The following is a 16,259-nucleotide window of genomic DNA, read 5'->3' on the forward strand; positions in this document are numbered from 1 at the left end:
ATCTCATGACCATGAGATCATCACCTGAGCCAAAACCAAGGGTTGGACGCTTAACCAACTGAGCCACCCAGGCGTCCCTCATATAAAATTCTTAAGGATCTATACTACATCAGGTTGCAAGTTTGTTAGCTTCATATTTAACTTAAAGCTTCCAGTTATTTTCGTCAAATTAATTTTTTTCAAACTAAAATTAAAGTTAAAGTGAAACTACATTAAAGAAACAAAGTAAAAAGGGCGCCTGGATGGCTCAGTCAGTTAAGCATCTGCCTTTGGCTCAGGTCATGATCTCAGTGTCCTGGGATCGAGCCCCACGTCGGGCTTCCTGCTGGGTGGGGAGTCTGCTTCTCCCTCTCCCTCTGCCTCCTCCTCCCCGTTCATGCTCTGTCTCGGTCTCTCGTTCTCTCCGTAAAATAAATAAATAAAATCTTAAAAAAAAAAAAAAAAAAGGACACAAAGTAAAATTATAAGCACTTTCTGATTTCTTATCAAATATTAGCTCATCATAAGAAAAGAAGTTAAGTATGTTAGCGGAATGTTCTTGAAGAGTTTCACAAAGCCCACACTGCAGGGACGCCTGGGTTGGTTAAATGGCTGACGCTTGACTTCATTCGGCTCAGGTCATGGTCTCAGGATCATGAGATCGAGCCCCACCCCCGTGTCAGGCTCCGTGCTCAGCAGGTAGTCTCCTTGAGATTCTCCCTTACCCTCTGCCCCTCCTCTGAATGCACGTGTTCTCTAATAAATAAAATCTTAAAAAACAAAACAAAGAAACAAAGCCCACAGTGCATTCACTGCTCCAAGCCTTTTCTACAGGTTTGGTTCCTTGGAAGAAACAATTGAAGCGGACCAAAAATCAAAAGTTGGTCTACTCTGGGGGAAGAGGTGTGGGTTCTCCAACCTCTTCCAACCTGTTCAAGTCCTTGAAGCCCAAACAACAGCAAAAAGCAGGAGGCTACAGCCTTCATTCAGTTACTGGGCTGAAGGCATGATCTCAGGGGCGCTTCCTCTCATCTGATTCCTCAGCTTACCCCTACTTTAAAGCTATTCTTTTCTTTGTTTGGATTGAACCCCTTTTCTGCCCCCTCTCTTTACCAATTCTACTTCTGAGAAACAGTTCAGAAGACAAATCATAGCAAGGCCACCCAGGCTGGGGTGGAGTGTAATCCCAGCTGTTGGGTCTACATATTCACAATTCCCTCTCCCACTAAGCCGGTCCATCTTGGGAAGGGCTCATAAAGGAAAGGTAAAAACTGCCCTCCCCTCCCAGTCTCAGTCCTTACTGACTTTCAAACTATGACACCCTGAAGGACTGTTGGGAACCTGCTTTTTCCAACCAACTTTTGCTACATGGTGTTCCTGAAAGCCCTCCTGGAATGAGAGAACAGGACATTAATGTGGTTTTGTTTGTTTTTTTTGGTCTTGTTTTTGTTTTAAAAGTAGCCTCCGCACCCAGCATGGAGCCCAATGAGGGGCCTGAACTCACGACCCTGAGCTCAAGACCTGAGCTGAGCTCAAGAGTCAGAATGCTTAACCAACTGAGCCACCTGGGTGCCCCAGGACATTAATGTTTTATTGCTCCAAGTCACCCTTGGTGGCTTGACCACTGGTGATGATCTCCTGCAGAGTAAGAGTAGATCTTGAGTAAAGACTATACTCTGTTGTTGTTGCTGTTTTTCATTGTGTTAAATACACAGAAGAGTTACCATTTAATCATTGTAAGTGTGTGGCTCAGTGGCGTTAAGTACACTCATGTTATTGTACAACCACTGTCATCGTCCACCTTCCAAACCTTTCATCTTCCCAAACTGAATCTCCAGACCCACTGAACAGTAACTGCCCCCCCCTTCCTGACAGTCCCTGGAAACCACAATTCCACTTTCTCTATGAATTTGAATACTCTGAGTACCTTCTACAAAAGGCAATATGCAATACTGCTCCTTCTGTGACAGGCTTATTTCATTTACTATAATGTGTTGTTCAGGGTTCGTTGTAGCGTGTGTCAGAATTTCATTCCTTCTTATTTTATTTTAAATATTTTATTTATTTATTTGAGAGAGAGAGAGAGAGAATGAGAGAACAAGCAGGGGTAGGGGCAGGGGGAAAGGGAGAAGCAGGCTCCCTGCTGGACCTTGGGATCATGACCTGAGCCGAAGGCAGATGGTTAACCAACTGAGCCCCCCAGGTGCACCTCACTCTTTTTTTAAAGGCTGAATGACACTCCATGGTATGTATATACCACATTTCATTCATCTAGTCATCTGTCAAGGGACATCTGAGTTGCTCCCATGTTTTAGCTATTTTGAATGATACTGCTGTGAACATGGGTGTACAGATCTCTTTGAGATCCTGCTTTCAATTCCTTTGGGTATACACCCAAAGTGGAATTGCTGGATCACATGGTAATTCTATATTTAATTTTTGGAGGATTCATCTTAATGATTTCCTTTTTTCTTAATTTAAAACATATGACCAATATAATCATTGTATTTTTCTAATCAGATCCACACTTAGACTAGTAGTGGTCACATATGGTTTCTTCTTCTTTTTTTTTTTTTTTAATTTTTTACGTAAAGTCTACACCCAACATGGGCTTGAACTCATGACCCCAAGATCAAGCATTGCATGTTTTACCGACTTAGTCAGCCAGGTGCCCCTATGCTTTACTTCTAAAGTGATAATTGCCCAACAACTAGTCAAGACACATGTCTAAAAAACCAGTCTTGTCGATGATGGATGGGGAAAGCTGCAAGCCACTCATAAGTCAATAAGCATGTCTTACATACCAGTGACAGGCTGGATTCCAACTACATGGCAGGGATACCAAAGAAAATAAGACATAGCCTTTGTTCTTAAATTCAGGGACGTGGGAAGGAGGTAGATACAAAGTAAATGATCACAATGGAGTTAAGTGCTATAGTGAAGTACTTCTAGAAGTATACCCTTGTCTAGAAATAGGCCATGGAAATTTTTGTAGTTCCATGGGCCACAGTGGAATTTTAGCTTATTCACTGCCTTTCAGTTATGAAGCCACAAGATGCCCTGCCACTTTCAAAGAGTCTCACTTGCCTAGAAAACCCCTTCCACTTTGGGGTAGATGAGTACTAGTAGATCTCTCTCTTCTCCATTACCAGGAGATCAGAACTAAAAGAGGAAGAACTCATTTATCTTCTCATTCTGTCTCCTGAGCAAAGAGAATGTTTCTTCTCTTTTATAAATAAAAGGCTTAGTTTAGGTACTTATTTTGTTATTTAAGAATACCAATCTTGGAAACAACCCAATGTCCACTGACAGATGAATGGACAGATAAGATGTGGTATATGCACGTAATAGGAGTATTATTTAGCTTTAAAAAGGAAGGAAATTCTGACACATGCTACAACCTGGATGAACCCTGAATACATGATGCTAAATGAGATAAGCCAAATATAAAAGGATAAATATTGCATGAGTCCTCTTACAATCAGGTACCTAGAATAGTCAAATTCATAGAGAGAACACAGAATGGTAGTTGCCAGAAGCTGGGGGCTGAGCGGGAATGGCAAGTTATTGGGTTTTTTTTGCGGTTTGTATTTTATTTTACTTTATTTTATGGGGAGTTATTGTTTAATGAACACAAAGTTTTAATTAAGGAGATGGACATACAATACGAATGTACTTACTTCACTGAACTGTACACTTAAAATGGTTAAATGGTAAATCTGACATATATTTCACAAAAACCAAAAAACAAACAGGAAGAATAACCAATCAAAAACAATTTTGTTTTAAACCCACAACCTTTAGGCGAAATAAAATTATAGAATACGTCTTATGTGATTGCTGCTGTGGCCTCGAGGAAGATCTCTTGGCAGCCTCGAATGCCTTTCACTAACTTTACCTTATTTACTAAGAACTAATAAATTTTCTGAAGTACCTGAAAAAACGAAAACCAGACCAAACAAAAACACACCTTAACTCAGGTGTCTTCAACTGCGCCACTTACCACTTTAGAAGGCAGCTTCTGAAACAGTTCACTAACGAGACGTCCTGATGGATTTGTGGCTACAACTATGGCTTCCAGAAGCTGCTCCAGGATCTCCTTCAAGTAACTTGGAGAAGACTGGGAGGAGGGGGTTAGCAGGAAAGAGAGAAGGGAGGGAGGACTGTGAGAGAAATCCAAAAATAAATGCTAAAATGTTAAAGTTAATACAAAAAAGCAACTTGTAAACAGTACTTGTTTAGTGTAACTTTCAAGAATACCGCAGAAACGCTCTGTTGCTGGACATGGGGCTTGCACCCCTAGAATGACATATGGGAAACTGAGCAGGCTCCTTATGTTAATTTGGTAACTAAATCCCTTGGCTCAGGTCCTTTTACTGAACTCTATTCCACAGTAAACACTTAACAGTGAAATTCAAGTGCCATATGTATAAAATGATGGAAATGCAAACGTTTTTAGGGTCTGAGCAACGGAGAGAAAACATGTCCCGCGATACCGGACTCTCTCTACATCTGCTGTTTCTATCTACTGAAGTCTTAATATTCTGGTAGAACAAGCACGTATGTAAAGCTGGATGTATATACGTCTACACATGGGTCAGATCTAACGACAGAATCCAAGCTATCTCAAAAGTGAATGGAAATTAAATCAAATGATGCACATTATTTCTGCCCTGCAGACTGGCTGACTTACTCCTACCCTAGTCACTATTTCAACAAGGGGAAAGTATATGCCCCAAACAGTACTTGGCCAGAAAGGGTCTGATCCTGAAGCTGGTTTCTACACTAAGTAATGGCATGTGTGAGTCAAGAGTTATAGAAAATGGGTGTGCCCAGTGGCTCAATTGTTTAAACCCCCGACTCTTGATTCTGGTCATGATCTTGGGGTTGTGAGATAGAGCCCCATGTAGGGCTCCATGCTCAGCGGGGAGTCTGCTTGAGATACTCTCCCCCTGCCCCTCCCTGCCACGTTCACTCTCTCTCTCCAAAATAAATAAATAAATCTTAAAAAAAAAAGTCATACAAAATGTACTTCATGTCCAAACCCTATTTTGTGCATATAAAAGAAAGGTTAATGGTATTTCTGGCTTAAATCGTAAAAGCACTGGTAACTGTGTCCTCATCTAACAGGTCTTTTTTATTTAGTACAGTCTCAATTTTAAGGTCCAACATTAACTCCACAGAGAGAGCACTAACATCTCTTGAGGCTAGCACAGTGCCTGGCAATAACAGACACACAACAAATATTTAACAAATAAAATGTGATTAGCTGAGAGTCCCCAACCACATAATCTTAGAGAACCAACAAAACACTGACGAAGGCAGACTAAAAATACCCATGCTTAAGTCACTTACTTCCTGGCTAAAACACAGTACCACAGAGTTAGCTTCAAAAAGAGGAGAGTTATATTCTGCAGCCAAGACTCCTCTCCTCCCAACCCAACCAGCTACTTTGGAAACACGTGTCGTGGATGACCTGGAGCACACTGTGTGAATGCATTCATACAACCTATTTCCACAACTGGGAAAACTCCAAGGAAATCATTCTGAATTTAAAAATGAGAAGCTCAAAAAGTCCCTCTTCTTTCATAACAGCTTAGGGCTAAGAAGCAGCCTGGGAGATATAAATATGAATGTGCAAGATCCTCCCAATTTCTTACCAAAGAAACACAGGCAAGTTCTAAATGCAGGCAGTTTCATTTTTTGACTAGAACCTTGGAGGCCTATAAGAAGACTGACCCTCTGTAGGTAATGTCCTGCCCAAGAAAGCATGGGGTAAATGGCTGTTCCTGTATTAATACTAGAGTAAAATTTCAGGGAATCCCTAGTTAACTGCCTTCTACCAAATTCTAATCATTTAGCTGCTAGAAAGGAATTGACAGGGTGCCTAAGAACTATATTTTCAGACTCCAAGAAGCAGTTACTTTTTTTTGAGAGAGAAAGTTAGAGCACGTGGATATGTGAGTGGTGGGGAAGAAGATGGAGAGGGAAAATCTTAAGCCGACTCCACCCTGAGCACGGAGCCCAATGCGGGGCTCCATTATCATGACCTGAGCCAAAACCAAGAGCTTAACCGACTGAGCCACCTAGGCGCCCTGAAGTATTTACATTTTTGAGAAATTCACCTACCACTTCTTTTTTCTGTGTTCAAGTTTTAGGAGAAATACTATTTAGGTTAACTTAGGGAAGAAAGGGGAATGCTCTGCTTTGGGTGTTTCACTATTTAGCTACAGAAGAGAAATGCCCTTACTTTTAATATCCTTCTTCCTCTTTTTAAACATGTGTTTAAAAAGTATTTATCACTACATACACACCAGGCACACAGCCTAGATGTCCGGAATAGGTGAATACGGTGGTATTTTTTTGTGGAGCTATCAATCTCCTTGGAAGAAGAAAGTTAACATGTAAACAGATAAACAAGTTATTTCACATATAGTAACAAAAAACTGAGGCCCACAGAACAGAGTGATGTTATGATGGGAAAGGAGAGGTACGGGGCAAACAATTTAGACAAGTGGTCAGGAAAGTCCCCTCCTAGCTGTCATTATTTTAAGTGATGTTAGAATCATGAAAAAGAGCCAGTCACGGAAAGAGCCAAAGGAAGCACGTTCTAAACAGAAGAGCAACTGCAAAATTCTAGAGGCAGGAACACATCTGGCATGTTCTAGGAAGAGTACCAGTATAATCTACAAAAAATATTCCTAAGGTGATTCCAAGGACTCTCCGAGAACATTTAATCGCAACACTGCCTACTCTTATATCTCAATCCAGTAGTACTGGAACAGTCCTTGATAATATGAAGGCTCTCCTTAAAACTGAGCAGGAAATATGCATTAATGTAAGAGCAACTCATGAAAACAACCACTCATGGCACACACTGTTCAGGATGTCCTAGGATCCCTTGGAATTGGGAGTGGGGCTCTCTGGTCATATGTCCCCTTGCCCTCATAGTTACCAACATAACTCCACAGAAAGCCCAGCTGCCCGGAGCAGCACAGAAGAAATCACAGGCAGGGGGTCTGGTTCACCTCCCAATGGTCCATCTTACTCATTCCAGCTACACACTCACTCCGTCAGTCACTGTGCCTTGATTGTCTTGCCCATCTTCATCATCATCTTCGTCATCTGCTTCTCCTTTTTGAACAAACTCATTTCTTGTTCGAAGGTACAAATCCCAGAGTTTACAAGCAGCTTTATATTCAGGAGAATCTGGCTGTACATTAACAAAAACAAGAGAAAAAAAAATCACTTTGGTATTTTATTGTAAATCAATGACTACTTTTAAAGCATTCTGTTCCAGCAGAGACTAGCATTCTAAGACATTAATGTTGAAACTCTTACTACAAATTTAGAAATCCTTGATTAAAAGATACATGGGCCTCAATTCCTCTTCTGAAGAACTAAGCATATGTTTTAAAGGCAATCTGAAATCATATTATTTTATTTATTTATGCCCTACTATCTCATTACATTACGATCTGAGGCAGAGGATAAATGATTTAAATTAACACTAATTACTCATACACGAAGAAAGGCAATTTAAAAGGTAAGATCCAACTTAACGGCTGTAAGTGTAAAGGATAGAAGTTAATGATTGTTCTTGGGGGCGCCTGGGTGGCACAGCGGTTAAGTGTCTGCCTTCGGGTCAGGGCGTGATCCCGGCGTTACGGGATCGAGCCCCACATCAGGCTCCTCTGCTATGAGCCTGCTTCTTCCTCTCCCGCTCCCCCTGCTTGTGATTCCCTCTCTCGCTGGCTGTCTCTATGTCTGTCAAATAAATAAATAAAATCTTAAAAAAAAAAAAAAAGAAGTTAATGATTGTTCTAATACTACTTCTGTTTTTTAAGCTATTTACTACTTTATTTAAAGACTTCTTTTCCTGAAGTATAACAGGAATAAACTCAAACTGAAACTTTCCAGTTAAAGCAATGCTAGAAGCAATGTTAAAACAAACAAACAAACAAAAACAAAAACAAAACTTTCAAAATGCATCCAGGGACTGCCAATAAGGAGAAGGCAATGCTCAGAAGAGCAAGAATAGAGTAAAAGCAGGAACCCAGATGACCAAGCAGAACACTGAAACTGATGTTCACTTGAGGGCTCTTGTAAGACAAGATAAACCTAAGCTTTAGTTTTCAAGGCTCTCTGAGGCTGCAAGGATAGGAGATAAGAGTCAGGGCCCACCAGAAGCTGGGACTCCCAAGTCCACAGTTGCAGTGTAAGTGTGAATTCAAAACGGTTCAGTTTCTGCGATGCCTGGGAACACTACCCACCTCAGCCTCCACCCAGCTCAACCTGTGTTTATCTCAAACCATGGTACCGCAGGGAGAGGAGAGACATGGAATGAACCTCCTCCGAGAACTCTTCATCATATGCTAGCCCTAACAAAGACAGGCCACGTGCCTGGGATAAGCAACACACTACCCTGAATGAACCCAACTTCAAGCTTCAAACAATCTCTAGAGATCAAGTTCCCAGGGATATGAGCTCAAGGTTAAAATTCATGAAACACACAAGAATGAAACAACCACAAAACAAAGCCAGCAGAAATAACCGCAAGATCAGACATGCAAGTATTTCAGATATTGGAATTATCTGCCATAGAATGAAAAATAAGTATGTTGAACATGTTTAAAGAAACAATGGGATTGAAAAATATAAGCAAATTGCAGGAAACCCTGAAAAAGAAACTACTTCCAAAATATGAAAAACACAAATATTAAAATATAAGAACTCAATAGCATGGTTAAAGAGCAGATTTCAAGAAAACTGGAATAACTAAAGAAATAACCTAAAAAGCAATACAGGCACTAAAAAGGGGACCATGAACGGTTAGGAGAGACAGAGACTTGAGAGGGCTCTAACAGAACACACAATCAGAGCTCTAGCAGGAGAGAGAGCGCAGCGGGGGCAGCGTGCAAAGACAGAACAGCTGCAAACGTCTCAGAGCTAATGAAAAACATCAAACCAAAGATTCAGAAAGCCCTACTAATAAAAAGATAGTCATATCTAGACACATCGCCGTGAAACTGTAGAACACAAGAGACAAAAAGACACCAAAGACAGCCACAAAGAAAAGATAGCTAATCTTCAAAGGAACTAAAATTATATTGACAGAGGACTTCTGGATGGCAATAAAAGAATAAAGAATAGGGGTGCCTGGCTAGCTCAGTCAGAAGAGCATGCAACTTCTGATCTCGGGGCCATGAGTTAGAGCCCCATGCTGAGTGTAAAGATTACTTAAAATAAATAAACTTAAAAAAACTATCTGTAAAACAATAACCTTATTTTATGGGATTAAAAATTTGCCACAACAGGGGTGCCCGGCTGGCTCAGTCAATGGAGTGTATGACTCTTCATCTCTAGGTTGTGAGTTCCAGCCCCATGTTGGGTACAAAGATTACTTAAAAATAAAAAAAAATTTTTTTTAAGATTTATTTGTTTATTTGAGAGAGAGAGAGAGAGAACACGAACAGGGGGAGTAGTAGGGGGAGGGGGGAGAGAAAATCCTCTAGCACACTCCCCACTGAGCACAGAGCCAATGCAGGGCTCGATCCCAAGACCCTGAGATCACAACCCGAGCCAAAATCAAGAGCTGGATGCTCAACCGACTGTACCACACAGGCGCCCCCAAACTAAAATCTTTTTAAAAAATCTGCCACAACAAAACTAAAATACAAAATATCAGTAGCAGAGAGATCAGAGTTGAATTATTTTAAGGTCTTTGTATTGTTTAAAAGGAGGTTTAAGATGCTGATTAACTTTTAACTTTGATAAGTTAATTATGCATATTAAAACTTCTTGATTAAAAACTAAGAGATTATCAACAGATCTTACAACTCCCAAATTATAGAGAAAATAAGAGGGAATAACAAAATGAAACAAAAGGAAGGCAGAAAGAAAAACAAGAAAAAAAAATTACAAAATGAGATGAAGAGAAAGTGGAAATTTAGATGACAGGAATACATCCGAACATAATGTTATTACTAAAACTTACGTAAAAAGATGAAATTCCAGTTAAAAAGATTATCACCTGTATTAATAGAAATTCACGCATATGCTGTTTACAAGGGATGCATTAGCATGAAAAGGTTGAAGGAAAAGAATGGAAAAAAATAAACTAGGTAAATACAAAAATAAAAGCTGATAGAACTTTATTAATATCAGATAAAACAGACTTCAAACAAAAGACATTACTAATGATACTACATAATGCAAAAAAAACATTCAATTTACTAGACAATATAACAATTTTAAACTTATGCTCCCAGTTGCAGTTTTAAAATACATAAAGCAAAAGATCAACAGAGTAATAAGGAAAAACAGACAAATCCATCGTCAGAATGAGAGATTTTAAAACACCATTTCGTAAATAGATAGTTGTAGAGATAAATCGGTAAGGATAAAAATGATTTTAGTAATATAATTAACAAGCTAGGTCTGATGGACACAGGTAGAATCTTGTATCCAATGAAGAGCACCTTGTTATAGTCACAAAATTTATAGCACCTTTACTCCTGATAGCTCGAAGTAGAAACAACCTAAATGCCCATCAAATAGGAAATGGATAAACAAAGTGTGGTTCAGCCATGTAATAGCATATTATCCAGTCACAGAAAGGAATGAAGTACTAATACATGCTACAAAATGGATGAACGTCGAAGACCTGCTCAGTGAAAGAAGCCAGGCACCTAATGCCATAGTATCTGATTCCATTTAAATGCAACGTGCCGAACAGACAAATCCACAAGGAAAGAAAATAGATTTAGTGGTTGTCAGAGGCACGGAGGAGAGGAAATGGAGAGTACCTGTTAATGGGTACGGTTTTCTTTTTGGGGTAATGAAAATATTCTGGAGTTAGGTATTAGGTATTAGCGATGGCTGTACAACTTTGTGAATATACCAAAAACCCCGGGGAGCACCTGGGTGGCGCAGTCAAGCATCTGCCTTCGGCTCAGGGCGTGATCCCAGCGTTCTGGGATCAAGCCCCACATCAGGCTTCTCTGCTAGGAGCCTGCTTCTTCCTCTCCCACTCCCCCTGCTTGTGTTCCCTCTCTCGCTGGCTGTCTAATAAATAAATAAAATCTTTAAAAAAAACAAAAACAAAAAACCCTGAATTCTATACTTTATCATTTATTAATTTTTTTTTTTTTAAGTAGGCTCCATGCCCAGTGTGGAGCCCAACGCAGGCTTGAATTCACAACCCTGACATCAAGACTGGAGAAGATGTCAAGAGTTGGATGCTTAATCAACTGAGCCACCCAGGCGCTCCTGAATTCTACACTTTAAAAGACTGTGTGAATTGTATCTCAATTAAAGAAAAAATATATATACACATATATATATATATTACATAGTATTAAGAACAAATCTAGTAACACTTTGCAGAATCTTTATTAAAAAAATCTAAAGCTTTGCTAAAATAATTTAAAGAAGACTTAAACAAACAATGACACATCAAATTCAAAGACTGAGATAATCATTATCACAATTATGTTAATTTTCCAAAATATGACTGATTCAGAGTCCATGCAATTTCAATAAACCTTCCAACAATTTTTTTTGTGCTTGACTTAACACAATGTATAAATGTCTAAGAAAAGAGCCGAGAATAATCAATAACCAGTGTTTTCCTTACTTGATAAAGAATTATAAAGCCATAATAATTAAGCAGGAATAAAACAGCCGAGTAATAGATAAACCGGCCAAAACAAAAGGAACAGACTAAAGGGCCAGAAAGGGACCCGTAAGTACACGGAAATGGTGTGAGCATTGATGGTGCAGACGAATGTGGAGAGGATGGCCACTTCAAGGTGCTGCTTATCCGTTAGGAAACAAAATAGAACCCTACCTCACAGAAGACACAAAAACCAATCTGAGCTGCCTTAAAGGCTTGTATGTGAAAGACAAAACTATTAAACTTTTAGAAGAAAATATAAGAGTGTCTTTATAATCTTTGGATAAGAGGGATTTCTGCAACAAGACACAATGACAAACCACAAAATTAAAGAGTACTCAATTCGATTATATTAAAATAATCTTCTGTTCATCAAGACACCATAAAGAATGAAAACAGCCTCATAGAAGAGAAGATACTTGTGACAAATATAACCAAAGAGGATTAGTACCCAGAATATATAAAAAAAACTTCTAGAAATAAATATGAAAATGACAACTCAAGAGAAAAATGGGCAAAAGATTTGAAAAGACACAAAAGAAACAAAAATGGTACACGCCATATGAATCTTCAGTCTCTTTCTTTAAAGAAACAAACTCAAAACACCAAATGAGAAAACACTATTTACCTATTAGACTGATAAATATTAAGGCGGCAAATTATTATCAAATTGGAAACCTTCCAAATGTGATGCTTTCTTACCTTGTAATAGGCCTTTGCATTGTTAAAAAGCAGCTGGAAGTCAGCAGTCAGCAGATTCACATCATCATACTCTTCCATTTTTAGCTTTTGTTGGATTTTCATCAAATCAATGGGCTGAGAAACCACTTCATAATAGTCTGGTTGATTTCTGTTATAATTTTTTTAAAAAAGGTATTAGTCCAAAGCCCATATAAAATTATATTTCAAAACTACTTATGGTCATGTCCAACATTCCAAGCGATAGAACATACTAGACTTACTCCGATTATTAGAACTAAAAGAGAGTTACAAGAGCAAGGTACGTATGCAAGCCCTTTTCTAAGTATATATTAGCAACATAAAAACCTAACACAGCATCTGTGATGGTCATTTATACACTAAATGTTTAAGATTTGGGGCATCAGCACTAAAACAACGTCACTGGCATCTTCTGCAAATGAAAACAACTTACCTTTTGTGTTGTTCAAGAGTAGCTGAAAACAGATTCACGTTTCAAAGCTCTTTACAAACTTACACAATGGACTCTCTCTTCACTTAGTGACCACAGAACTTTTCCTGCCAGGTACTATCAAGCGTCTATTATATATACTGCTCTAATACCAATGACTAAACCCACAGAGGAGAGAGAGGAGGTTGTTGGCACAAGGAGCTTACCAAAGATAAAAAGGTGTCAGACATAAACAAACATGACCAAACTATTTAAAGAAAAAAAAAAAAAAAACCCAAACACACAGAGTATGATAAATAAAAAATCCAGGATAGTGATTATCTCTTGGAGGGGAGGGATAGTGAGGGTCACACAGGAAACTTCAAAGGTGGTTATAAATGATAATTTCTTAAGTTGTGTTTTGGGTTCATGGATGTTTAGTATTATTCTCTCTGGCTTCTCTTTTAAAAATTTTATTTAAATTCAATTAATTAACACCTAGTGTATTATTAGTTTCAGGGGTAGAGTCCAGTGATTCATCAGTCGTATATAACACCCAGTGCTCTTTACATCACGTGCCCTCCTTAATGCCCATCACTATCTCTGGTTTTTTTCCAATGAGATTTCACGAAACAAGTAAACCTCCTCAAAAATTATTTCAGTGACTATTTCTCTCAATTCTCCCTCAGTGGTAGGTAGTTAACTCCATTCTAGATGTGTAAGAAAGAAGTAATTACATACAAAGAATGTCACATCATTAAGGCTTTAATCTTCCTTGGGACCTTGGCTGACATGCTATAGCCATATACGTAGTATATATTTCATTTTTAAAACCTTTTTATTCTGACATAAAAATTTCAAGAGTAATACAACCCATGTTTTTTTGAACCATTTGAAAGTAAGCTGCTGACATGAGGTCCTATCACCCTTGAATAATTTAGTATTTCCTATAAACAAGGACCATAGCTCAATCATCAAAATCAGGAAACTGGCTCTGATACAGTACCACCATTTAATCCTCAGACCCCATTCATATTCTGTAACTGTTCAGAATCATGTGACGCATTTAGTTATATTTCTTTAGTTTCTTTCATTCTGAAACAGGTCCTCAGTCTTTCTTCAACTTTCAAGATCTTGATACTTTTGAATAACTTATGGGCCAGTTATTTTATAGGGTGTCCCTCAATTTGAGTTTGTCTGTTTTCCTGATGAATAAATGCAGGCTATGCTTCGGCAGGACTGTGACAAAAATGGTGCTGCATTCGTCACACTGTATCCCCTCATGTGCCTCCTGATACCGGCTGCCCAACTTCTCAACTGACCAAGTTACCGTTTCTCTGCCTGTACTGTACAGAGCGGTGCTTCCCGACTACGTAAAAGCCCATTCCTAACCAATTTACTCATTTATTTATATCAATGTGAATCCCCGGATTCCTCTTTGGAAGTCGTTAAAACCCATTACATTAATTATTCTGATGCTCAAACTGCTCAAAGTTGGGCCAGGAGTCCTTTCAAGATGGTTTGTATTCTCTATGTGCTTTTGACATGTTCCCATCACCCTTTGGACATCTGCTTACTTTCTGGCAGCCTAAGATGTTACAGGTTCATCTTGTACTTTCCTTGCCCTTAAAATCAGCCATTTCCCCAAAGAACTCAAGCTCCCTGCAACGGTAAATGGTATTTAAAAAGGAAGTCCAAGGTGCTGCATGTGCTCAAGTATACTAGTGTGTCACCACCCCCAGGTTGTCTCAATGGACAAAGATGGGGACAGACATATACTCACTCATATCTATATTTCTATTATCTACATATGTTGGAAACCATGAATTCACACCAACATTTCCAATTCCAATCCTACACCACAGGGTTCAATCTAGTTTCCTTTCCCTATCTGTACTCCCTTTCTCAAAAAGGAGAAGCCTGAGTCCTATTGTTCACAATGTATTTACTAACATGATTGGTTTCCTGTACATAACCAATCTCCTCTTGCTGCTGTCTACTTCCATCCCATAATGCTTTTCCTCCTCTCACTAAGGCTATGACTCCTTGCCCTGGGCTTGGCCACACCCCATGTGGATGCCCTCCTTACCCCTCCCATGACAGACCACCGCCACCACTATTCCCCCAACATGGATGTCACCCTCCCTCCACTTAGGCCTCAACACACTGTGCCAGGAAGTCCTTCAACATAAACCCCCTATGTACCACACCCAGGCTCTGACACTCCGTGAGGTGATATTGCTACTATCCACAACCCTCCCCACAACACCCCACCACCTGTTTTCCTGGCAGATGCCAAGTTTGCTCAGTCTCACCTAATGGCTTTTGGATTAAATTCTTCAGGAAGGGAAAAGAAGAGGAAAAATAAATTGAGTTTTTTTTTTAGTGAACTATGAAATTAAGTACGAGGGGATAAAAGGAGTACTCATTCTACTATTTGGACAAAGTGCAAGAACACAAAGGTCTCTGTGAGTAACAACAAAGGACCATTCAGGCCTAATGTCGATGCTGTCAGTGGTGCCAAGGGACTTTCTCAGGGTGAGCGTTAGGGCTTTGTTAACCTGATATCCACGATGGCTCTCTCCACCTGGGCCTGATGGGCCCCCTGCTCCTTGCTGAGGCTGGACCTCAGCAGCCTCTCAGGCTTGGAGGATTATCTGTGGACAACTGAGAACCCAATGAGGACATGTGCCTAGGAGGAACACTCTCTCCCAGAAGCTCTGTGAGAGGGCTCCTTACCACAGACTTACCGCACAGACAAAAGGAAGTCAGGATCTCATCATTCCACTTTGTGTGATAAGGTCAAAACAAGGGCCTCCCCTTTTCAAAGTGAAAGAGTTCTACTAATTTTTCCCACTTTATTTATTTTTTTTTTTTTTAAAGATTTTATTTATTTATTTGACAGACAGAGACAGCCAGCGAGAGAGGGCACACAAGCAGGGGGAGTGGGAGAGGAAGAAGCAGGCTCATAGCAGAAGAGCCTGATGTGGGGCTCGATCCCATAACGCCGGGATCACGCCCTGAGCCGAAGGCAGACGCTTAACCGCTGTGCCACCCAGGCGCCCCTAATTTTTCCCACTTTAAACAACATGCAGAAAAGTGTAAGATAATAGAAGTTGTCCCTACTCATCCAGAGATAAAAGCACTATTAGGATCCTTTCAGACTTCCATGCACACGTATACACAAGCAGGACTGTGCAGTGCAAGTTCTTGCACAACAGCTTTTCTCTTTCAACAACAGGCGAAGGCACCCTGCATGATATGGCCGCAGAACAGCCAAACTGTAACTGACACTTTTAACCAGAAAAGTGAGAAATACTGGGCCTGATATGCGGAGCCTGCTGGCTGCCCCCAAACTCATTTTCCCTTTCCCCAGGATGGCAGCAGTCTGAGCTGCTACGTGACTACTAAAGAGCATCTTCTCCAGTCTTGCCGCGGCGAAGTTCTGGCCAATACAAGCGCTGAAGTGTACCA

General features: G+C 39.8%; 1 protein-coding gene across 28 annotated transcripts in view; it reads right to left on the reverse strand.

Annotated features, from left to right (window-relative positions):
• The window catches only part of PBRM1 (polybromo 1), a 116,013-nt gene that overhangs the window by 86,866 nt on the left and 12,888 nt on the right, over positions 1–16,259 (reverse strand). For all 28 annotated transcript variants that reach the window (XM_026500994.4, XM_026500992.4, XM_044384894.3 and 25 more), the window contains 3 exons: positions 12,359–12,506; positions 7,049–7,192; positions 3,983–4,099 (listed from right to left, as the gene is read on the reverse strand). In XM_026500994.4, the coding sequence (XP_026356779.1) occupies positions 3,983–4,099; positions 7,049–7,192; positions 12,359–12,506 (409 nt within the window). The remainder of the gene's footprint in view (positions 1–3,982; positions 4,100–7,048; positions 7,193–12,358; positions 12,507–16,259) is intronic.

The sequence above is a fragment of the Ursus arctos genome, unplaced genomic scaffold, assembly GCF_023065955.2.
Source record: "Ursus arctos isolate Adak ecotype North America unplaced genomic scaffold, UrsArc2.0 scaffold_14, whole genome shotgun sequence".
Lineage (NCBI taxonomy): Eukaryota > Metazoa > Chordata > Mammalia > Carnivora > Ursidae > Ursus > Ursus arctos.